General features: G+C 50.1%; 1 protein-coding gene across 4 annotated transcripts in view; it reads right to left on the bottom strand.

Annotated features, from left to right (window-relative positions):
- The window catches only part of FAM178B (family with sequence similarity 178 member B), a 106,189-nt gene that overhangs the window by 75,004 nt on the left and 7,985 nt on the right, over positions 1 to 23,200 (bottom strand). For 3 of the 4 annotated variants that reach the window (XM_054475915.1, XM_054475914.1, XM_054475917.1), the window contains exons 2-6: positions 17,126 to 17,194; positions 16,489 to 16,910; positions 15,279 to 15,340; positions 12,108 to 12,215; positions 4,894 to 5,046 (exon numbers count right to left, since the gene is read on the bottom strand). In XM_054475915.1, coding sequence (XP_054331890.1) covers positions 4,894 to 5,046; positions 12,108 to 12,215; positions 15,279 to 15,340; positions 16,489 to 16,910; positions 17,126 to 17,189 — 809 coding nt within the window. In that variant the 5' untranslated portion in view covers positions 17,190 to 17,194. The remainder of the gene's footprint in view (positions 1 to 4,893; positions 5,047 to 12,107; positions 12,216 to 15,278; positions 15,341 to 16,488; positions 16,911 to 17,125; positions 17,195 to 23,200) is intronic. The other variant, XM_054475916.1, reaches the window with a different exon arrangement.

Raw genomic sequence — 23,200 nt, forward strand, 5'->3', positions numbered from 1 at the left:
AGCCGGGCGTGGCGGTGGGCGCCTGTAAGCCCAGCTACTCCGGAGGCTAAGGCAGGAGAATGGCGTGAACCTGGGAGGCGGAGCTTGCAGTGAGCCAAGATCGCGCCACTGCACTCCAGCCTGGGAGACAGAGCAAGACTCTGTCTCAAAAAAAAAAAAAAAAAAAAAAAATTAGCCGTGCGTGGTGGCGGGCGCCTGTAATCCCAGCTACTCAGGAGGCTGAGGCAGGAGAATCACTTGAACCTGGGAGGCAGAGGCTGCAGTGAGCCGAGATTGCCCCATTGCGCTCCAGCCTGGGCAACGAGAGCGAAACTTCGTTCCAAAAATAAATAAATAAATAAATAAGCGAGTGTTACCACAGGCAGAAACTCAGGGATCCCATAATGGCCCTGCTTGCTACCTCCACTTGCTCTTTATTTTGGGGGCAGATGCAGCCAGCTGGAAGGCTCAGCCTCTCCACACTTCAGAACTGCTGGATTTATTGCACCTGGGCTTCAACCCTGGCCTCTTCCTCCAGGAAGAGAAGCTAGTGGCAAAACAAGAGGCAGGGCTGCCGGGCCTCCGGGAGAAGCTCAGCCTCATCTACCTCCTTCTTCCCCTGCCTGCTGGATATTCACGGAGGAACAGCCTGGCCCATGCATCGGGCTTGTGGGAAGCATGCTGGTCCTCGCACCAACAGTGGCAGAAGCACCCAGAGGACAAACGCGGACCCCAATGTCCTTGCAAATACTGTGGGGGGCCTATGACTAACTGAGCAGGCAGGCAAACTCCACCCTTCCAACTTCCGCCCCCGAGTAGGATGTGGGCTTTGGTCCTGACACTTTTCCATGCAGGAGCATTGGATTTCCTTTTGCATTACTGTCAAGGGAGGAGGAAAAAAGTTCAGCTCCTGCAATCAGCTGGTATCAGCTTCCGTCATAATGACATGTGACTCTGGTGGCAGGGGACTGACCCCGGGATGCACAGCTAGCTTGGTGATGGATGAGGGGGTCATCTGGACCACATGCACTCCCAAGGCAGGCTCCCCGGGAAGAGGGTTCTTGAACATAAACCTGGATAGGTCCAACAGGACAGCTGCTGGGACACAGACGCCAAGCCCGCCCATGCTCGCTCTGCAATCTGAAACAAACTGCTTAATTTGTGCTACTGCCTACTTTGTTCAGAGGGAAGAAAGATATTTTCCCCCTTTCACAGAAAGGTAAGGAAAAGGGAATCTATTTCAAGAGTTGATTTTTTAAAAAATGGCATTTACTTTCCCCCTTTCTAATGATAAAAATGATATATGTTCACTGTAGAAATTTAGGAATACACAGGTGGTATAACGAGAAAAATGAAAACCTAGCTGTCAGCTCACACAGCACGAACTTTCTCCCACCCAAGTACTAACCAGGCCAGGCCCTGCTCAGCTTCTGAGATGAGAGAACATCCAGCATGTTCAGGGCGGCATGGCCACAGACCACAGCGGCAACTTTGTGTACGGAATTGGACTGACGGCTTTTTATTTATTATTATTTTCTGAGACAGGGTCTCACTCTGTTGCCCAGACTGGAGTGCCCTGGCATGACCATGGCTCACTGCAGCCTCAACCTCCCTAGGCTCAAGCAATTGTCCTTTCTCAGCCTGCTGAGTAGCTGGGACCACAGGTGTGCTATCACCCATGGCTAATTTTTTTTTGCATTTTTTTGGGTAGAGACGGGGTTTCTCCATGTTGGCCAGGCCACTGTAGAACTCCTGAGCTCAAGCGATCCTCCCAAAGTGCTGGGATTACAGGCATGAGCCACCATGCCCGGCTGACTGCTTCTTAAGACATCCCCTTGTCACCTGCCTCCATGGCCATGTTTCTGGCTGAATATGGTAAGGTTATTATTGAATGACTGACTAGTGTTTTCCCACTCTTATGTCTGGCCTTGAAGTCCTTGGCACAAGGAGGAAATGAAAGATGACCCAGGGCTAAATGGTGACCTCCAGGAAGTGGGCCTCACCACTGCCCGGCAGAGGTCCCAGGACTGAGTCCGAGTCACACAGCGGCCATTCCCTCCAGAAAGCCCAAAGCCGATTCCCAAGACTGCAGATCTGATGCGCTGGCAACACCCTCTCTACTGAGCCTCATTAGCATATCTGAGGGAGGAGGGTCTGAAGCCCTCACTCCAGGGAAGCTGGGCAGCCACCTGTCCCCATTTGGCAGGCCTGCTCTGATCCCAGGTCACAGCTCCACGGGCCATCTCATCTGTCAAACACTTCCTGCCCGCCATCCACTCTAGGACAGAAAACCTGCTGTCGACACAAACTCCGAGGCTGAAGCAGCCCAGGAAGACGCCTTCCTTTCTCCGCTGTCCACCTCAGTTCCTGCTCAGACATTCTTTGGCTCTCTCCTTTCTCCAGCTCTTTCTTCTTTTCACCATCTATCTCTTTATTAAATACCTTTCCAACATGGTGATGTGAACCCTTACTAATGTTCTTACACTCAGACCCAATAACCTCACACTGCAGCTATGAACACATTTTAGACCTCCAGACAAATACTCCCCAATATTCCCCGCCGTATTATTTATAATAAAGTAACGTTGGAAAAAACTTTTATGTTCAAAAAATGAGAAAATGGTTAAATATGTTAGGGCATCAATGTAATAAAGTATTATTTCATTATTAACATTTTATCATCTAATTGGAATGTTTGGACATTGTTCAGATTCTGATTTGAAGAATCTTTTTTTTTTTTTTTTTTTTGAGATGGAGTCTTGCTCTGTTGCCTAGGCTGGAGTGCAGTGGCACGATCTCCGCTCACTGCAAGCTCCGCCTCCCAGATTCACGCCATTCTCCTGCCACAGCCTCCTGAGTAGCTGGGACTACAGGTGCCCGCCACCACGCCCAACTAATTTTTTTGTATTTTTAGTAGAGACGGGGTTTCACCATGTTAGCCAGGATGGTCTCGATCTCCTGACCTCATGATCCGCCCATCTCAGCCTCCCAAAGTGTTGGGGTTACAGGCGTGAGCCACCGTGCCCGGCCTGAATAATCTATTAAAGACATCTAAAGAAAATTGAAGGCCAGGCGCAATGGCTCACATCTGTAATCCCAGCACTTTGGGAGGCTGAGGCAGGAGAATCACTTGAGCCCTGGAGTTCAAGACCAACCTGGGCAACATGGCGAGACCCCCATCTCTACAAAAAAATACAAAAATTAACCTAGAGCGGTGGCACACACCTGTAATCCCAGCCACTCAGCAGGCTGAGGTGGGAGAATCGCTTCAGTCAGGGAGGCGGAGGTTGCAGTGAGCCAAGATGGCGCCACTGCACTCCAGCCTGGGTGACAGAGTGAGACTCCATCTCAAAATACTAACAAAAAAAAAAGAAAATTGAAATCTGAGCACTAACTGATATTAGCACTATTAAGAAATTACTATTTCTTCAGGTATGATAGTAATATCGAAGTTATGTCTAAAAATAGAATCTTATGTTTTAGAGACACAAACTGAAGTAGTTGTAGATTAAATTTTCTGTGTCTGAGGATTTGCTTAAAAGTAATCCTGAGGTGACTGGACACGGTGGCTCATGCCTGTAATCCCAGCACTTTGGTAGGCCGAGGTGGGCAGATCACAAGGTCAGGAGTTCGAGACCAGCCTGACCAACATGGTGAAACCCCGTCTCTACTAAAAATACAAAAATTAGCCGGGCATGGTGGCAAGTGCCTGTAGTCTCAGCTACTCAGGAGGCTGAGGCATGAGAATCACTTGAACCCGGGAGGCAGAGGTTGCAGTGAGCCAAGATCACGCCACTGTACTCCAGCCTGGTCAACAGAGCGAGACTCCATTTAAAAAATAATAATAATAAAAAAGTGATCCTGAGGTAATGGTGTTGGTGGGCAGAGGTTGAGAGGAAACAAGATTGGCTTTGAGTTGATCCTTGTTGAAAGTGAGTGATGGGTGTGTGGAGGGACGTTATATGGTTCTCTATACTTTGATATGTGCTTGTTAACTTTCCACGATAAAAACTTTTAAAGGAAGCATATCAAAATGTTAAAAGTAATCTTTGTATCATACAATAAGATGGACTTGGAATTCACGAAATAAACATAAGCCCTGTATAACTGGAAAAGAGAGCAAGACTCACATTCAAGTCCTAAGGTGGCCGAAGAGACCACAGCAGCAGCTCCACCTCTGTGCTCCTCACCGGGTGGGCAAGGACAGCCCCTTCTCCATGGCTGTGGCCTCCAGCCCCACAGGGCACCAGCCTGTGTGAGCACCCAGCAGACGCCGCTGCACTGAACCCTGCGGACTTTCTTTCCTCTTCTTCTTGTATATATTAGCTCATAATTCCAAGTGTTGGATAAGGTTGTGGTAAATCTTTTAAAAATTCTCTCAAAAAGCAATATAGTCAATGGTTACGTGATAATGATCATGAATTTACTCCCAAAAAGAATAAGCCAGCTGTCGTATTGTTAGAGCGTGTGCCTGCAGCTGGGGACACGCTTTTCAGTGTCTGCATCACACACACACTGAAGTGCCTCCAACAAGTAGGTGGAAGGGCCCATCACGTGCCCTCAATGGCCCAGGAAGGGGCCAGTGCTGACGGAGACACAGCCCCAAGGCACGCATGGTGAGTCTGCTGTTCTGTGACACTGCGGCGTAGGGGAGGAAAAAGCAACGTGAACCTGTAAATGCACAACTGGCTATCTGCCATAATGTGGGAATTTTTAAATTATGTGCAACAAAATTAGTAAATGAAATACTGTAAGTAGACAATGTCACCTATATCTCTAAAAACTGACACATTCAAATTGGCCTGATCACCTCTTCGAATTTCCCCCTTTGGGGTGGCCCTTATTCCTGGACTCCAGGAGGGAGGGGCCCTGGACAGGCTGCGCCACCCCCTCACCCCTCCTCCCCACACTTACCTGAGGAACAGCCCTTCCAGGTGGCTGCGTGGCTTCAGGAGTGAGGAGTCCAGGATGCATGGCAGGGGGTGACGCCTGGGCAAAAACACAGTCTCACCTGGATGGACTGGCGGGATGGTCTGCAGGGACACTGAGTACTTTTCCACCAGCATCCTGGCAAGGCAAGGGGCAGGAGGGCCGGACATCAGCAGATGCACCTCGGCCTGAGGCATGGCCATTGGCCTAGGGAAGGATAGAGGGGGCCAGGGGCTCCCTGCCTTGCAGTCCTTGCAGCAAACCAGGGGCACAGCGCCACCTGCTGATAGAGGAAGAGCCCACCTAGGCACGCAGGAGCCCTTCCCATCAATAAGGCCTATCCCTTGCTCAGGGCACCAGTCCAGCAGCCAGAAGACCCAACCCCACCCACTGGATCTGTCAGGTCAGACTTTCACTGCACATCTACAATGCCAGGTATGGAGGGTGAGTCAGGAATGGACCACCCAGGAAGGGCATAAACAAATCACGGCAATCCCCTCCGGCGAGTGGACAGAGAGGCCTACAAGGCGGCTCCATAAGGGCCCAGGAGAGGAGCGCTGGGTGCGGCCACGGTCGGGGACGGCATCCTGGGAGGGGTAAGAAGGCTGGCAAGCAGGCGGCATGGGAGTGGGCAGAAGCAGGAGGGTCTTGAGCCCATATGAAGGAGCCTGGATTCTTTCTCAGGGCCAGCAGTCCTCAAGCTCCAGGGCTCTGAGGACCACCCAGACAGCTGCTGCAATGCAGATCCTGGGCCCGGTCCGGCCCAGGGATTCTGATTTAGTGGATGGGAGCTGGCCCCATGGACAAAGAAGGGACGAGGTGAAGGGATACATCTCAACAGTATTGGAGAGAGGTGAGAACTGTCCTGACTTAATGACCCATTGAAATGAGGATGGGGAAAAGGGAGACAGCAAAGATGTTTCCCAAGAATGAGCTAAATCTACATAAAGAAGGACTGGCAACATGGCTGAGCCCAGTAAGTTCTTGGGTGAAAACAGCAGTAGAGGGGGTGTGTGTGTGTGAGTGTGTGTGTGCACACACACACAAGCCTACACACATATGCATGGACACAGACGTGCTCAGACACGTGCAACACCCACCCCCAGCATATGACATATCCCACTATAACTGAGGGTCATCCCAGGGAGCAGAATCAGAGGGGAGAGGAAAAGAAGGCAACTTCCTCTTTACTTCATATAACTATGTTCTGCTTGACTTTATAGCAATATAACACATATTTAACAACAGGAACAATAAAATAAAACAAGCTCTGGACACTGCCTCTCTTCCTCTCATCAGGAGATGGCCCATTCCCTGGTTTCCGGCTAGGCCCACTGTTTGGGACAGCAAACCCAGGGGTGGAACAGCCCAGAGGCCCCCTTAGGATCTGGACATGAGCAACCGGCACTGGGTGTGGCGTGGCGTCGCCTGCAGCCCACCACCTAGCACATGGAACCTGTCTCTCTTTCTGGCCAAGTGACCCAAGGTACGGCCCTGACCCACATCACAGGGTGGTCCTGAGAATGAAATGGCACAACAAATGGGAATGACGATGCAGACCCGGGAGGACTCTGACCCTGCGGGCTTCAGGAAGCATCTCACCAAACCACCACACAAACGGTAAAACAATTTCCTGTTTGATTCATGTCTTTGCCATTAGTTTTGTATCTATTGCTTAAATTGTTTTTTAGTTTGAAAAAATGAACAAATTATTAAAAGCCTAGGCCAGGTGCGGTGGCTCAGCACTATGGGAGGCCGAGGTGGGCGGATCACCTGAGGTCAGGAGTTCAAGACCAGTCTGGCCAACATGGTGAAACCCCATCTCTACTAAAAATACAAAAATTAGTTGGGCGTGGTAGCCGGCGCCTGTAATCCCAGCTACTTGGGAGGCTGAGGCAGGAGAATTGCTTGAATCTGGGAGGTGGAGGTTGTGGTAAGCCGAGATTGCACCACTGCACTCCTGCCTGGGCAACAGAGCGAGACTCCATCTCAAAGGGGGAAAAAAAAAAAAAAAGGGAGGCTGAGGCAGGAGAATTGCTTGAACCTGGGAGGTAGAGGTTGCAGTGAGCCAAGACTGTGCCATTGCACTCTAGCCCTGGCAACAGTGCGAGACTTCGTCTCAAAAAAAAGAATGAAAAAAAAAAAAGCCTACAAGAACTAGGCTAATCTATAAAGGGGTCCTGTCCCTGTCCCTAAAACCATCTTTTAAAGGGACTTCTGTGATGCTGGCTGTAATGTATGTGCATTATTAAGAGTCCTGAGGCGACTCTTATACATCTAATTGGGGATTTCCTGTGCAGCCCAGAGCTGAGAATAAAGGATGATGTTGTGGTTTAAATATCTGCCTCTGCCCCAGGCTCAGCACACACGCAAGGTCTTTTAACTTTAAGAAAGGGAGAACTGAGGATGTCACCCATTCAAGATGCAAGCCCATTGTTAGAGCGTGCACAGATGCTTGCTCGGACTGTCAGGGGTCCTTTCTGCGACGGGCAGTTGTGGCAATTAGATGACGCCTTGTCTGGCAGGCAGTGGTCAGCCCCCACCCTAAGCATCCCTTCCTGACCTGCACCCCCTTCCCTGGCCCTATTCAGGGATGAAGAGGCTGCTGGCTTTGTAAACTCGTGAATGACTTTTGTAAAGCAGAAAGCTGAACAGTCCCATCCAAATGATCCCACATCAAAACCACCACCTCAAAGTGGCTGTTGTCAAAGAGGCTTTCTCAAAGCACCACTGGAAAACGTCATGCGCCCAGCAAATTACCAGTGTTTTCAAAGCCAGGACTACCTTCTGCGTTAAGCTAGTTGCACAGATAACTTCTTTTCTGTGAGGAGTTTCAAAACATCCAAGCCTTGACTTCTGGAATGCTGCATGTACTTGGTAGAAAGATACAGAGCTGGAAGAATAACTCTTGCTGCAGAGATTTTAAAAAGGTTTTAAAAGGTTTGATTCCATGGCTATGTAGCTGGTGAGTGGGGAACCTGGAAACCAAATCCATGCACCTCAGTTCAGAGAGAAAGTTGCTTTCATCAAATATAATGCTGCCAAAGTGCTCTTGCTGAGGAAGGCCTTTGGCCCTAAACACACTAATTAAATTCAGTCTACATGCCCCACCATGTCCATCCACATGCTTCCTGCAACATCAGACAGGAAGCAGCACATGCCTCGTGGGAGTCCATGTGGGATGTCATGGCCGGCTGCCTTTCCCTGGACCTCTGGGCAGTGTGTGAGGAGCTCTCTTTGTCCATCTGGGACGGCTGCTCAAATCCCAACACATTCCTAAACTTTCACCGTAAAAACTGGCACCAGTCAGGAGGCAGGGGCCCTTCTAATTTGGGCCAGGCAAAGTACAGCCTGCAGGCCGAGTCCTGTGTGGGGCCTGTTTCTGCAACAAGGGCTCACTGCAGCACAGCCATGCGCCTTCATTCACCCAGCACCTGCAGGAGCCTCCTGCTGCAGCAGCAGAGTTGACAGAGACCGCCTGGTCCCCAAGACGTAAAATATTTGCTATTTACAAACTTTTCACAAAGCTTGCTGATCCTTGATTTAGTCAAGAGATGATTATCAGGCTGGGCACGGTGGCTCACGCCTGTAATCCCAGCACTTGGGGAGGCCGAGGCAGGCGGATCGCTTGAGCCCTGGAGCCCAGGTGTTCAAGACCAGCTTGGCCAATGTGGCAAAACCTTGTCTCTACTAAAAATATAAAAATTAGCCAGGCGTGGTGGTGCACACCTGTAGTCCCAGCTATTCGGGAGGCTGAGGCATGAGAATTGCTTGAACCTGGGAAGTGGAGGTTGCAGTGAGCCAAGATCACACCACTGCACTCCAGCCTGGGCGACAGAGCGAGACTCCATCTCGGGGGGAAAAATAAAATAAACAAGAGAGATGATTATCAGAAAAACTTCAAAAAAAAAAAAAGGCAAATGGCCAGCCCAGGTGTGGCTCATAACTACCTCTGGGCACCCATGCAATGTGGGGATCCTAAAAGCAGGCCACATCCCACCACCAGGAAGTCTGTGTGTTATCACTCAACAGGCCCTTAAGGAGTGAATGCAGAACGCTAACCTAGGGTGTGCAACAAAACTTCGCCCATGTGGTGCTTAGACCATCACTAAATAATACCTCGGCCAGGCTCACAGAAGCAGCAAGGCCCAGGTGGCAGAGGCGCCAGGGTGTGTTGCCTGACCCACCCTGGCCACACGGCTGGGGCCACCTCCTCCCCTGCGGCCCAATGCACACGTTCTTCAAGTTTCCCCTCCAGCCTCCCTAGCATTGATTCCCCGCTCTCTTGGTCACGACCATTGGCCTACAGACGTGCTGTTACTCCCTCTATCAAAGAAAGAGAAACAGAGAGAAAAGCCAGAAAGAAACCACCCCACTGATCTGTCCCCACTTCCCTTTTCAGCTACTGCCCATTCTTCTCCTTCGTCCCTTCTTGTTCCTCCAGGAGCCCACTCCAGTCAGGTTTGCCTCCAGCAGAGCTGCTCCTGTGCAGGGCACTGTGACCTCTAAATCATATGTCAATCATTCCCACTCTGGGCCAGCAGCCTGGCACCCAGGCATCTGGCTTCCCTGCAACCTGCTCCATCTCCTTTGCCATCTCCTCCTTGTGGCTGCCAAATGCTGTGGGCTCCATGCCCTTGGGCCCCTGCTGTTCTCTCTCCCCAGGTGATCATCCGGTTTGGTGGCTTTATTTATTTATTATTTATTTTTATTTTTGAGACGGAGTCTCGCTCTGTTGCCCAGGCTGGAGTGAAGTGGTGCGATCTCGGCTCACTGCAACCTCCACCTCCCGGGTTCAAGTGATTCTCCTGCTTCAGCCTCCTGAGTAGCTGGGATTACAGGTACGCATCACCATGCCCAGCTAATTTTTCTATTTTTAGTAGAGACAGGGTTCAGGGTTTCACCATGTTGGCCAGGCTGGTCTCAAAACTCCTTGGCTCAAGTGATTCACCTGCTTCAGCCTCCCAAAGCGCTGGGATTACAAGACAAGAGCCACCGTGCTCCGCCCCGGTTTTGTGGCTTTAAATGTCATCCGTACACAGTGACTCCCAAGCTTGCCTCTCCAAGTAGCCTCCCTGATCTCGCCCCAGGATGCCCCAAATGAACCCTTGATTTCAAGCCCACCCTACCTGCAGCCTGTAGCGCAGTCACTCAATCTCCCCTCATTTTTTTTTTAAGAGATAAGGTCTTGCTGTGTCACTCAGGCTGTGGTGCAGTGGTGCGATCATAGCTCACCGCAGCCTCAACCTCCCTGGCTCAAGTGATCCTCCTATCTCAGCCTCCCAAGTAGCTGGAACTACGGGCATGTGCCAACACATCTGTGTACTTCTAAAAAATGTTTTAGGAGAGACAAGGTCTCCCTATGTTGCCGGGGCTAGTCTTAAACTCCTGGGCCCAAGCAATTCTCCTGCCTTGGCCTCCCAAAGTGTTGCAATTACAGGCATAAGCCACCGTGCCCAGCCTCCCCCAATTTATTTAAAGATAACTCCAACCTTCCAGTTGCTCAGACCTAAGCTCCTGGGGTCCCTCTTGAGTCCTCTCTTTCTCCTATACCTTCCATCCATTTGTCAGCAAATCCTGTCATATCTACCCTGAAAATACACCCAGAATTTGCCCACTCCTCAGTGTCCACCCCATCCTCAAGCACCATCATTACTTTTGGATTCCTGCCAAGGCCTCCTCTGCTCCTGGTCCCCTCCCTCCTGCCCTGGCCTCCACACCTAACTGGTCTATCCTCAACACAACAGCCAGAGGATCCTGTGCAGACACGTGTCCAATTAACTCAGAGGAAAGACTCCAAGAGCCAGTGCCCGCCCCTGGCCTCCCTCACCTCCTATCCCCCACCAGCCCCCTCCTCCAGGCTCCCACACACCAGGTGCGCTCCCACACCAGGGTCCCTGGAACTGGCTCTCACCTCCTCAAGATGCTGCTTAGAAGACCTGCTCACAAGGCCTTCCCTGAGCCCTCATCACAGCCCATACCCTTCCCAGAGCCCACATCCCTTCATCATCAGAGCCTTCATCATCAAAGCCCACATGATTAGAGCCCACATCATCGGAGCCCACACCCTTCCCAGCACTCCTTATGCCCCCAGTGTTAGCCTTTCTCAGGAGCCCTTGCGGCACAACTTCACTGATCTTATTTACTGCTTGTCTCTGGAAGGAAAGCTGAAGCAGCAGGAAGGCAGAGATCTGTCTGGTTTTGTTCCTGCCACATCCCGAAGCTACAGCAGAGCCTGGCACATAGTTGGCACTCGATAAATGTCTGCTGGGTGAATGGATGGATGGATGGATGGACACATGGACAAATGGGTGAATGGATGGTGTTACAGGCTTATGTTTGTGTCCCCGCAAAATACATGTGTTGAATCCTCACCCCCAGGGTGAAGGTATTAGGAGGTGGGGCCTTTGGGAGGTGATGAGGCATGAGGGTGGAGCCCTCATGAATGGGATTGGCACCCTTATGAAAGGGCCCCAGAGAGCTCTCTTGCCTCTTTCTGTCACGTGAGGACACAGAGACTTAGGCAGTCTGCAACCTGCAAGAGTGCTCTCACCAGGACCGACCCTGCTGGCTCCCGGGTCTCAGACCTCCAGCCTCCACAACTGTAGGAAACAGACTTCAGCTGCTTAGAAGCCACCAGTCTATGGCCCTTTGTTTTAGCAGCCCCAACAGACCAAGACAGATGGAAAACAGTATGCCCTGAAGATGGATTTGGTTGTGGCCCTGGACATCTCTGATGCTCCGAGGTAGAGATGAAGCCAGCCCTCCCTCCAGCCAATGGCCCAATTAAATCAGGGCCCCCACTCAGAGCTACTTTCTCTTCTCCAGTTAGGGGAAGATGAAAAATCTCACATGGTCGTAACCTCCCCTTGAAAGCAGATTTAGAATGTGGTTTTGTGTAGTTATTTTCCCAAGAGATCTGTTTCTATGAATTTGGGCAGATAACTGGGGCAGAGCAAGCTGTGTTTTATGGTCCCTGTGTGGCTAAGGCTCAAATGAGACCCTGATGCACAGTAGGTGATCAGATCTTTCTTGAATCAATGAGTGAATGTGGCTTTAAGAGAAAGAGGCAGCTTTAGAATTCACAAATAGTACACAAATCACTGTACCATGTTGGTCAAAACTCTGTCCAAAACCAGAGGGGGTTGGCACCTCAGTCTTTCCCCTTTGGAGGCTGGTGCCAGGCCCCTGCCCCTCACCTGTGCTCGGGTGTGAGTAGCACTTCATCTTCGTCAAGATCCAAGGAGTTGAGATTGAGACACTCCTGCAGAAGCAGCCTCTCTCGCTCCTGCTCCAGGGCCTGTTCCCTACGGGAAGTCGAGGGCCAGAGCCGGGGGTCAGTGTTGTTCCCCATCATGCAGCCCTGTCACTGGGCTGCAGGGGTTCCCACCAATACGGCAAGACCAGAGGGCTGCGCCATCCTGGCTGGTCTCCCTGTGAAGCCACTCACATAGATTTTTAAGGCAATGGGGACGGGTTGCATTACATAGACTGTGCTTTCCCCAAATGAGCAGAGAGGAGCAAGCAGGCCAGAAGGAGATGGTTCTCACCAGACAACTTCCAATGCATCTTTACTTGTGTACCCTGTTTGGTCTTTTTTTTTTTTTTGATACCAGACATCACTGTGTTGCCTAGGCCAGAGTGCAGTGGCTCTTTATAGACGCAACCAAAGTGTACCACACCTCAAATGCCTGGGCTCAAGTGATTTCCCACCTCAGCCTCTCAAGGGACAACAGGCAACTTGGCTTCGTTCTTTTTTTTTTTTTTAAACACACCAAGGCCTAGGGCTAGCCCTTCTGCTCCTCAGCCATGTGACCAGGAAAGATCTCCTGCCCTGGCTCCTCGGCATCCCTGACACGTGCACGGCCTGACTCTGCAGCCACTTAGGGCAGCCCCTCTGCTCCTGCTCATTCCCTTTCTCTTCTTACCTTTCCCGCCTGGCTCCTGGGGCTCTGTTTTCCGCCACCAGCCCCTGTGCGCCTCACTTCCTCTTTCAACTGGCCCCCACAATAGGTCCCACACACCTGTTACCTTGCCAGAGCCCCAACCCCTACCCTCCTCCCGCCCTGCAAACCAACACAGCCTTCCTTGTCCTTGCGCCCAGGCTGTGGAGAGAGCCCAGGGAGCCTCCCCAGCCCCTGTCTGGCCCCTCCAGGTGCCCATCCTGGTTGGGCCCATGGGTCCTCAGTTCTCTAACATTTTCTCTCCACCCCAGGCCTGTCGTGAGCTCAGATCCTGCTAGCCAGCCACTCACTGAGTGATTTCCAGCTGAATGTGACTGGGCCCCTCCAATGACCCATGTCTACCACCCAGGCTACCAGACCCACCAGAAGCCCCATCGCCCTCCTCCCAGGGGCCTCCTGGCTGTGAGCCCCGTCCCAGGCCCCCTCAGCCCCTCATCACTGTCTCTCTCTTGCCCTTCCCATCCCTTCTCCAAATGCAGCCTGCGCTTTCTTAAACAAGAGAAAACATATCTCTGCCTGCTTCAGTTTCTCCCATGACTCAGCCTTGTGTCCAACAAGGCCCCTCAGGCTCCAGCCCCATGCACATCTCATCTTGGTTGCATCTCCTGCCTCCAACCCCTCTGCACTGAGAATTTGGGTCCTGGCCGGCACAGTCTGTCTTACCCACCTTTACATGTGCAGTCATCCCCCTCCCGCCAAACAAAACTTCTTTTCCTGCAAGGTTCAGTGACAAGGACATATCTGGGAGCCTTTTCCAACTCCAGGTTAAGTTAGGTGTCACTCTTCTGGGCTCCTCCATGGCCACATGACAGTGTGGGTAGTATGAGATCATTATGCTAAATTGCCAGGGAAGCAGGGGCTGCACCATCAGCTCCACTATCCAGAGCCTGGCATGGTGCAGCACACAGCGTGCTATGGACTAAACGTCTGTGTCTTCCCAGAATTCTTATGTTGAAGCCCTAACCCCAGTATAGCTGTATTTGGAGTAAGAAATTAAGGTAAAATGAGGTCATAGGACGGGCCCTGATCCCACAGGATTAGCGTCCTTAAAAGAAGAGACACCAGAGAGCTTGTGCTGTCTCTGCCACGTGAGGACGCAGCAAGAAGCAAGAAAGAGTGCCCTCACCAGGAACCGACTGACCAGAACCTCAATCCTGGGCTGCTGGCCACCAGAACTGGGAGAAATAACTGTACTGTTTAAGCCCCCAGTGTGTGCCATCCTGTTACAGCAGCCCGAGCTGACTAGCACAGAGCAGGACCCTCCCAATGCCAGGCGCACTGACAAGCAGTCACAAGGAGGCCCCAGCTGCTCATTTTCCTGCCAATATTTTCAAGCGTCTACTAAATGTACATCACCATGCTGGGCACCGTGGAAATATACAGGCATGGTCCCTTCCCTAACATACAATCTAATGGGAGAAAATCACTCAGGTGAAGGAGCTAAACAACACAAGTTCCCGGGTCGGAGGAGCCCAGAGAGGCTGCACAGCAGAGGCAGATGAGATGACTCCAGGGCGGGCCAGAGGGCCAGGAACGGACCAAAGAATAATTCATCCCAGTGCATGAGGAGCTCCCTGCCAACACGGCTGGGAACTTTGAGGAGGGTGGAAAGAGTGGGCATCAGTCCTCCCACCAGGAGAGCTGGGTGTTCCAGGGTGGCATCGCCCCCACCCACACTTAACTTCTGCAAACACAATGGACATGCACTGAACAAAAACAATACAACAGTGGGAGAGGACAAAGACTCAGGAACTGTGAACAACCTGCTCACGTGCCACCAAAGAGCATGCCCCCACATGAAGACGACCCGTCTCTCCCCAGCCACCCGCACCTCCCTAGGGATTTCCAATCTCATCAGACGTGACTGCTGCCTTCAGCGGTCTGTGGAAACTACTTAGGGCAGACAGGGAGAGAGCTAGTTAGAAGCTAATATGCTGGGAGAAGGCAGGTGTGAAACTCAGAGTGGATGGGAAAATGGGCAACGCGTGCCTGCGTGCTGGCGTAGAAGGCAGCGGCAGAAATGTTAGGAAGTCCCGTCTGCCCAGCATGACCCTCCAGCCACAGCCAGGCTGTAACCCTCAGCCACAAAGCCATCTGCTTTTCCACTTCCCTCTCACATAACCCTTGAGTGGGAGGAGACACCCTCGAACCTTGGGCAGAATGGAGCCAAGGTGGAGAGGGGACCCAGAAGGAGGGCTTTGTTCGTGGTGGGAGTCTGGGGTCTCTCTGCCTTGGTGATGCCACCCCCTGCCCTGGCGACCTGCCTGTTACTGATCAGAGCACACAGGGCAGGCTGAGTCTGGGTGGGAGGCTGCTGTACTCTGACCAGACTCTGCAGTGAGTCCCGGGACTGCTGCCAACCCTGCAGAAATAAGCACCCCACGACAGGCCACGCCCTGTGCTCACCTCTTCTCCTGCAGTAAGTAGTCCAGGTTGTTGAAGTAGCTTCCTGAGCCCCCCCAGGAAAACTGGAAACACAGGACATGGGAATGAGGACAACACAGAAGTACAAAGATAGAGGAGAAAAAAGAAAAAAAAACTAAATTAAGCCCTTTATTTATTTTGTTTGCTTTTCTGAAAAGATACTATGTTCACAGGATTAAAAAGTCAAAAAGTATAAAGGCGCAGGGTAAAATGTCTCCCTGCCCCAACCCCCACCCCCAGCCACCTGTTCCCTCCCCACAGGTGCCCATGGGATAGGCATTCCTCATGTGCTTTCAGAGACACTTCACACAGAGGCAGCAAACATTATCACATCACAGGCGCCAGCACACCACACCACACAGCCTATCCTGCACCGGGCTCTATCCTGCACCGCACTCTTTTCAATCTCAATGATCTGACATCATTCCCTATCAAAGCCAAAGAGTTTCTCTCCCCCTCCCCATCCGCTCCCTTTCCCACTGTGCCCCTCCCCATTGCCCTCTCCTCCTCTCCCTCTCCTCTCCCTCCCTCCCTCTACACCCTCTCTTCCCCTCTCTCTCCTTCTCCCCCTCCTTCCCTCTCTCCCCCCTCCCTCTCTCTCTCTCCTTCCCTCTGTCCCCCTCTCCCTTGTGTCTCTGTCTGTCTGTCTCTCTCGCTCTCTCTCAGGCTGTTACAAACAGCTGAAACCCATTCTTAGCATAAGTGTTCTCGATCCACGGCCTGTAAATGTCCTGCAGTCTACCTAGCAGCAGGAGCTTACTCCCAATTTGAAGTTCATCACTGAAGTTCCATCTAGGACTCCCAATCCACTGGACCAGAGTCGGCTTGAGTCTCTACGGACAACCAAGCACAGACCTCAGCTCTGAGATCCCTCCTTGCTCCGGGGCCATAACCCTAACCTCAGCCATGAAAGCCTCAAGGGGCCCCATGAAGTGGCATCGAATTTGGTGCCACCCAAAGCCATCTGTCAGCAGGAGTTACGGGTGGAGACACAGGGCGAGGTGCATCCTGGCCTTGGGGGCCTGCGCTTCCAGCATAAGGGCCCAAGGGCTGAGGAGGGATGATCAAGGGGAAGTGTCTGAGGAAGGGCAGCTGGGGTGTGGCCGAGGAGGGGGTGGCCTGGGGTGACTGTAAAGGGGTGGCTAAAGATGGGTAGCCAAGGAGAAGAGGTCAAGGGTGGACACAGGCTCACCTCTGGGGCCGCAGCCTGCTGGCTTGGGCCTGCCGTGTTCCAGAACAGCTTCTCTGGCAAGGCCAGGTCCCTCTTCGGGTCCAAGTCCAGGTGTTCCTGCTCCAACTCCTCAGGCAGCTCACTGGCCAGTCTCCTCAGGCCCTGGGGGCCCGCCACACCCACCCACCTCTGGGCCGGGGCCTCCCGACTGGCCTGCAGCACCCTCGGGTTGAGGAACTCCACAGGCGGGGGGCTCCAGTCAGTGGGAAACGTTTCCCCAGGCTCCTGCATCTTGGGCTTCTTTGGCGATGTGGGAGCTGGAGCCGAGGCAGGGCTGCAGGGCCGCCGGGCAGGGCAGTGGGGCCCCTGGTCCAGGGGATGGTCTGACAAGCCATCCTCCAGGTTGGACAGGAGGACGGGCACGGTGGCGGCGGCCTGCACCCCTGCAGACAGGACAGAATACTGTGGTCCCTCTGCCCACCTGCCACCGTCCCAGAGGTCAAGCCACACCGGGTAAGGAGAGCAGCAAATGGGTGAGAGAACAACTTGGGGTTGCTGTGGGAGGGACGCAAGGGAAATCCTTCAGCCATGGGCTCTCCATTTCCTCTTGTCCCCAAACCTCAGTGGAGATTTACCTGTGCAGGTGAGAGACACCTACCTTCTCTCAGAGGAAGGGCTAGCACCGTCTCCTGGGGCCCAGCCATCTGCAAGCCGTGGGACATCTGTCCTGGAAGGAAGCGCCTGTGAGGGCAGGTGAACCTCCAGAAGAAAGCTAGAGGTTCTAAACCCTGTGCTTCCCACAGAGGAGGGCCTGGGCCCACTGTGCCCAAGAAGGATTCCTTCTCCAGGTCCGCCCTGAAGGCTGGCCTTCTGATCCCACCAAGGTCAAGTTGCTGAGATGGAGGGAACAATCTGACTTCTCATTTCAAGGACATGATGCGCAAATGTGAGGACATCAATTTTCTTTTTTTTTTTTTTTAAGATGGAGTCTCGCTCTGTCGCCCAGGCTGGAGTGTAGCGGCGTGATCTTGGCTCACTGCAACCTCTGCCTCCTGGGTTCAAGCGATTCTCCTGCCTCAGCCTCCCAAGTAGCTGGGATTACAGACATGCACCGAGGTGGGCGGATCACCTGAGGTCAGGAGGTCGAGACCAGCCTGGGCAACATGATAAAACCCCATCTCTAGTAAAATAAATAAATAAATAAATAAATAAATTAGCCGGGCGTGGTGGTGTGCGCCTTAGTCTCAGCTACTCAGGAGGCTGACACAGGAGAATTGCTTGAACCTGGGAGGTAGAGGTTGCAGTGAGCCAAGATGGTGCCACTGCACGCCAGCCTGGCAACAGAGTGAGACTCCATCTCAAAAAAAAAAAACCCAAAACAAAACCAGCACAGCTCAGCAGAAAAGCTATGTTCTGAGATGACGCCCCACCCATCTTACTTACTTGGTGCCACCCTGTAAGTCTGTTTGTTCACAAGGTGCGGAACACAAGGTTCACAATGTCTGGTTCCTACCATTTCCCAAGCACCAGCACAGACCTGGCCCACAGTAGGCATCTGTGCATTTTCGCTGAATGAATGAGTGATTTAAGAGGCCCTGGGGCTGGCCCAACAAGCGTCCTCCAGTAGGAGGAACTGCCTGTCTCCAGTCAAGATGGACCATGCCACACACACAGACATCTCCCATTGGACTGGGCCCAGGCTCAGATAAACTGCAACACAGATGAAAGGCTAATAAAGAGTCTAATGACCAAAGGAAATTGCAGTTTACAAAAAACAAATAACAAGATTCAAACTCAATAGTGAAATTCAAATCAACATGACTATGACACATGGTCAATAAATAATCGAAACATTAAAATTTTATAATAATGAGGCTCAGTGTGGTGGCTCACACCTGTAATCCCAGCACTTTGGGAGGCCGAGGAGGGTGGGTTACCCGAGGTCAGAAGTTCGAGACCAGCCTGGCCAACATGGCAAAACTCCATCTCTACTAAAAATACAAAAAAAATTAGCCAGGCGTGGTGGCACACGCCTGTAATCCCAGCTACTCAGGAGGCTGGGGCAGGAGAATCACTTGAACCCAGGAGATGGCGGTTGCAGTGAGCCGAGATTGCACCACTGCACTCCAACCTGGGCAACAGAGTGAGACTCTGTCTCAAAATAAATAAATAAATAAATAAATTTAAGATATAAATTATATCTCCAGGGTAATCACTAAGGAAATGACTTAAAAATATACAGAAAAGGGGCTGGGCGCAGTGGCTCACGCCTGTAATCCCAGTACTTTGTGAGGCTGAGGTAGGCGGATCACGAGGTCAGGAGATCGAGACCATCCTTGCTAACACAGTGAAACTCCATCTCCACTAAAAATACAAAAAATTAGCCAGGTGTGGTGGTGGGCGCCTGTAGTCCCAGCTACTCGGGAGGCTGAGGCAGGAGAATGGCGTGAACCCAGGAGGCAGAGGTTGCAGTGAGCCAAGATCGTGCCACTGCACTCCAGCCTGGGTGGCAGAGCAAGACTCTGTCTCAAAAAAAAAAAAAAAAAACAGGAAATGAGGAGGCCATTAAAACAATATACTACAAGAAAATAAACACAAGAAGGCATTAATGGAAGAAAAAGAAAAATATATAGAAAACAAATGGCAAAATGGCAGAAGTCATTCCTTATCAGTAATTAGTTCAAATATAAATGGATTAAATTCTCCAATCAAAAGACAGAGATTGGCAATATAGATTTAAAAAACATAATTCAACTACATTATGATATGTAGAAGAGACTCATTTCATATCCAAAGACACAAATAGGTCGAAAATGCAAGTATGCAAAAAGATATTCCATGCAAATAGTACTAAAAGAAAAGCTCGGGTAGTTACACTAATATCAGACTTAAGCGACTTTAAGTCACACAAATAAACTTTAAGTCAAAAAGTACAAGAGACAAAGATTATATATTGACACAAGAATCAATCATCGGCCAGGCGCAGTGGCTCACACCTGTAATCCCAGCACTTTGGGAGGCCGCGGCAGGTGTATCACTTGAGGTCAGGAGTTCAAGACCAGCCTGGCCAACGTGATGAAACACCACCTCTACTAAAAATACAAAAATTAGCTGGGCTTGGTGTCATAAGCCTGTAATCCCAGCTACTCAGGAGACTGAGGCAGGAGAATCGCTTGAACCCGGGAGGCGGAGGTTGCAGTGAGCCTAGATTGTGCCACTGCACTCTATCTAGCCTGGGTGACAGAGTCAGACTCTGTCTTAAAAAAAAAAGAACCAATCATCAAGAAGCTATAACAGAGATGTAGTCAAAGAACAAAAAAAACTTCTGTCAGATGGGGGAATGAATTCCAGAGTTCTACCGTATAACATGACAGAATAACAATGTATAGTATGTATAGTTATGCACTATGTATAGTTATGCACTATGTATAGTTATGTATAGTAAATACACTGTACAGTAACGTATAGTATTCTTGAAAATTGTTAAGATAGATTTTAAGTATACTCGCCAGAAAAATATGGTTAGTATGTGAAGTAATACATATGTTAATTAGCTGGATTTAGCTATTCCACAATGTATGCATACTTCTTTCAAAAACTGTTTTAACTGATGCATAACAGATGTACATATTTTGGGGGTACATTTGATAATTTAACACATGCCTATAATTCGTAAAGATCAAATCAGTGTAACTTGGATATCCATTACCTTAAATGCTTGTCTTTTTGCTCAAAACATTCCAATTATTCTCTTCTAGCTATTTTGAAATATACAATTAATTACTGTAAACTATAGTCACCCTACTAATCTACCCAACACTAAGCCAAATTTCTTCTATCAAGCTGTATATTTGTACCAATTAATAAACCTCTTTATCTTCCATCTACACATTTCAAAACATGTTATACTAAATGTACCACAGAAAAACATGTTACACCTAAATGTACCGTAGTTCCCCCTTATCGATTTCACTTTCCGATTTCAGCTAACTGCGGTCAATCACAGTCTAAAAATATCAAGCGCAGAAGGCTTGCCTTGGCCTCCCAAAGTGCTGGGATTACAGGCATGAACCACCGTGCCCAATCTAATATCCTACTTTCAACAATAAAACAACTACACAGAAGGCCAAGAGAAAGTAGGGGAATTGTACAACACTATAAACCAACAGAACACTTTACCCCACAACAGCAGAATACACATGCTTCCTAAGTATACATGGAATATTCTTCAGGATAGACCATATGGTATGTGATAGGCCATAAAACAATTCTTTTTTTTTTTTTTTGAGAGACAGTGTTACTCTGTTGCCCAGGCTGGAGTGCAGTGGCACAATCTCGGCTCACTGCAACCTCCGCCTCCCAGGTTCAAGCAATTCTCCCGCCTCAGCCTCCGAGTAGCTGGGACCACAGGCACCCGCCACCATGCCCGGCTAATTTTTTATATTTTTAGTACAGACGGGGTTTCACCGTGTTAGCCAGGATGGTCTCAATCTCCTGACCTCGTGATCCACCCACCTTGGCCTCCCAAAGTGCTGGGACTACAGGCGTGAGCCACCATGCCCGGCCAAAACAATTCTTAATAAACTTAAACACTGAAATCATAGAAAGTATCTTCTGACCACAATAAAAACTCCTAGGTATAATATCCAAGAGAACTGAAAACAAATATCCACACAAAATCTTGCACACAAATATCCACAGCAGCATTATTCATAACAGTGAAAAAGTGAAAACAGGGCTAGGCACGGTGGCTCACGCCTGTAATCCCAGTACTTTGGGAGGCCGAGGCGGGCAAATCACTTGAGGTCAGGAGTTCAAGACCAGCCTGGCCAACATGGTGAAACCCCATCTTTACTAAAAATACAAAAAAATTAGCCAGGTGTGGTGGTGGGTGCCTGTAATCTCAGCTACTCAGGAGGCTGAGGCAGGAGAATTGCTTGAACCTGGGAGGCAGAGGTTGTAGTGAGCTAAGATCACGCCATTGCACTCTGGCCTGGACAACAAAGGGAGACTCATTTTCAAAAAATAAATAAAATAAAATAAAATAAATAAACACATAAAACCTTCCAGAGAAACTCGATGTGGGCTGGGCACAGTGGTTCACACCTGTAATCCCAGCACTTTGGGAGGCCAAGGTGAGTGGATCACCTGAAGTCAGGAGTTCGAGACCAGACTGGCCAACATGGGGAAACCCTGTCTCTACTAAAAATACAAAAATTAGCCGGGCGTGGTGGCAGGCACCTGTAGTCCCAGCTACTCAGGAGGCTGAAGCAGGAGAATCACTTGAACCCGGGAGGCAGAGGTTGCAGTAAGCCAAGATCACACCACTGCACTCCAGCCTAGGTGACAGAGCAAGAGTCTGTCTCAAACAACAACAACCAAAAAAAGTAAAGAAAATACAAAAATTAGCCGGGCGTGGTAGCATGAGCCTGTAATCCCAGCTACTCGGCAGGCTGAGGTAGGATAATTCCTTGAACCTGGGAGGTGGAGGTTGCAGTGAGCCGAGATCACGTCACTGCACTCCGGCCTGGGCAACAGAGCGAGACTCTGTCTCAAAAAAAAAAAAGAAAAACAGTAACAAAAAGAAAAACTCGATGTGAATGATAGTGCCTTTTGGGAATTTTTTTTTTTGGCGGGGAGGGTCAAGAATTAAAATTGCTGTTTAAACAAACTTTTACTTAGAGATCTCAGATGAGTCTGGAACATTTGCCAAAGACAAGAAAACTCTACCAACTAAACCAAGCAAACGTTTTAGTGTTGCAAAGTCCACAGGGATGGTAAGAATAAAACAGGAGAAGCAGCAGAAACTGCTGATGCACCAAGAACAATTCCACACAGCAAATGCTGCACGCAATGGGGGAGGGGGAAGGAGGGAAGGATATTTCCTCCTTTTTAGATCAGTGTCTTTTCTGAGCACAAGTGCTTTCTGTGTCATCCTAACAATGTAAGAGCCCACTAAGTTTAGGACGCATAATACCGGCCTTTGTCCTACTCCAGTGTTGACGGTTTTTTGCTGTTCCAGTTTTGGCTGCTTCTCAAGATCACGAAGCCCAGGGCACTCTGCAAGGGTTTCTGCAAGTTCAGCAGTTCATCGCTGGGCGGGGGGGGGGGGGGGCGACTGGCAAGAGGGAGCACTTTCAAGCCCATCAGAGGAGAAAACGTGTCATTGCTAACGGAAAAAAAATGACACAACTTCTCAACTATTCCTCTTCATCCTCACATGCGTCTTCTCCACACTGATGACTCAGTTCTCTTCTTTCCTCACCTTAGTGCATGGAAGTCGTCTCAACTCAGCATCCTAGCACTCAGCCCATGGCCTGACAACTGAATGGATTCTCAGAAAATTAGGTGTTTGGCGCTACTGTACATTGACACGCTCCATACCAAATGTTTGAATGCTTCTATGAAATCATCTCCCTTGCCTTTTACATATACAAAATCACACACACATTTTTTTAAAAATAGATTCAGAGGGTACATGTGCATGTTTGTTACATGAATATACTGCATACTGGTGAGGTTTCGGCTTTTAGTGTGCCCATCACCTGAATAGTGAACATTATACTCAACAGGTAATTTTTCAATCCTCACCCCGCTTTCAACCTCCCCACTTTTGGAGTCCCCAGTGTCTGTGGCTTCCTTCTGTATATCCAAGTATACCCAGTGTTTAGTTCCACTTGTAACTGAGAATATTTGGTATTTGACTTTCTGTTTCTGAGTTATTTCATGTAGG

This window comes from Pongo pygmaeus, chromosome 12, assembly GCF_028885625.2.
Source record: "Pongo pygmaeus isolate AG05252 chromosome 12, NHGRI_mPonPyg2-v2.0_pri, whole genome shotgun sequence".
NCBI classification, from domain to species: Eukaryota; Metazoa; Chordata; class Mammalia; order Primates; family Hominidae; genus Pongo; species Pongo pygmaeus.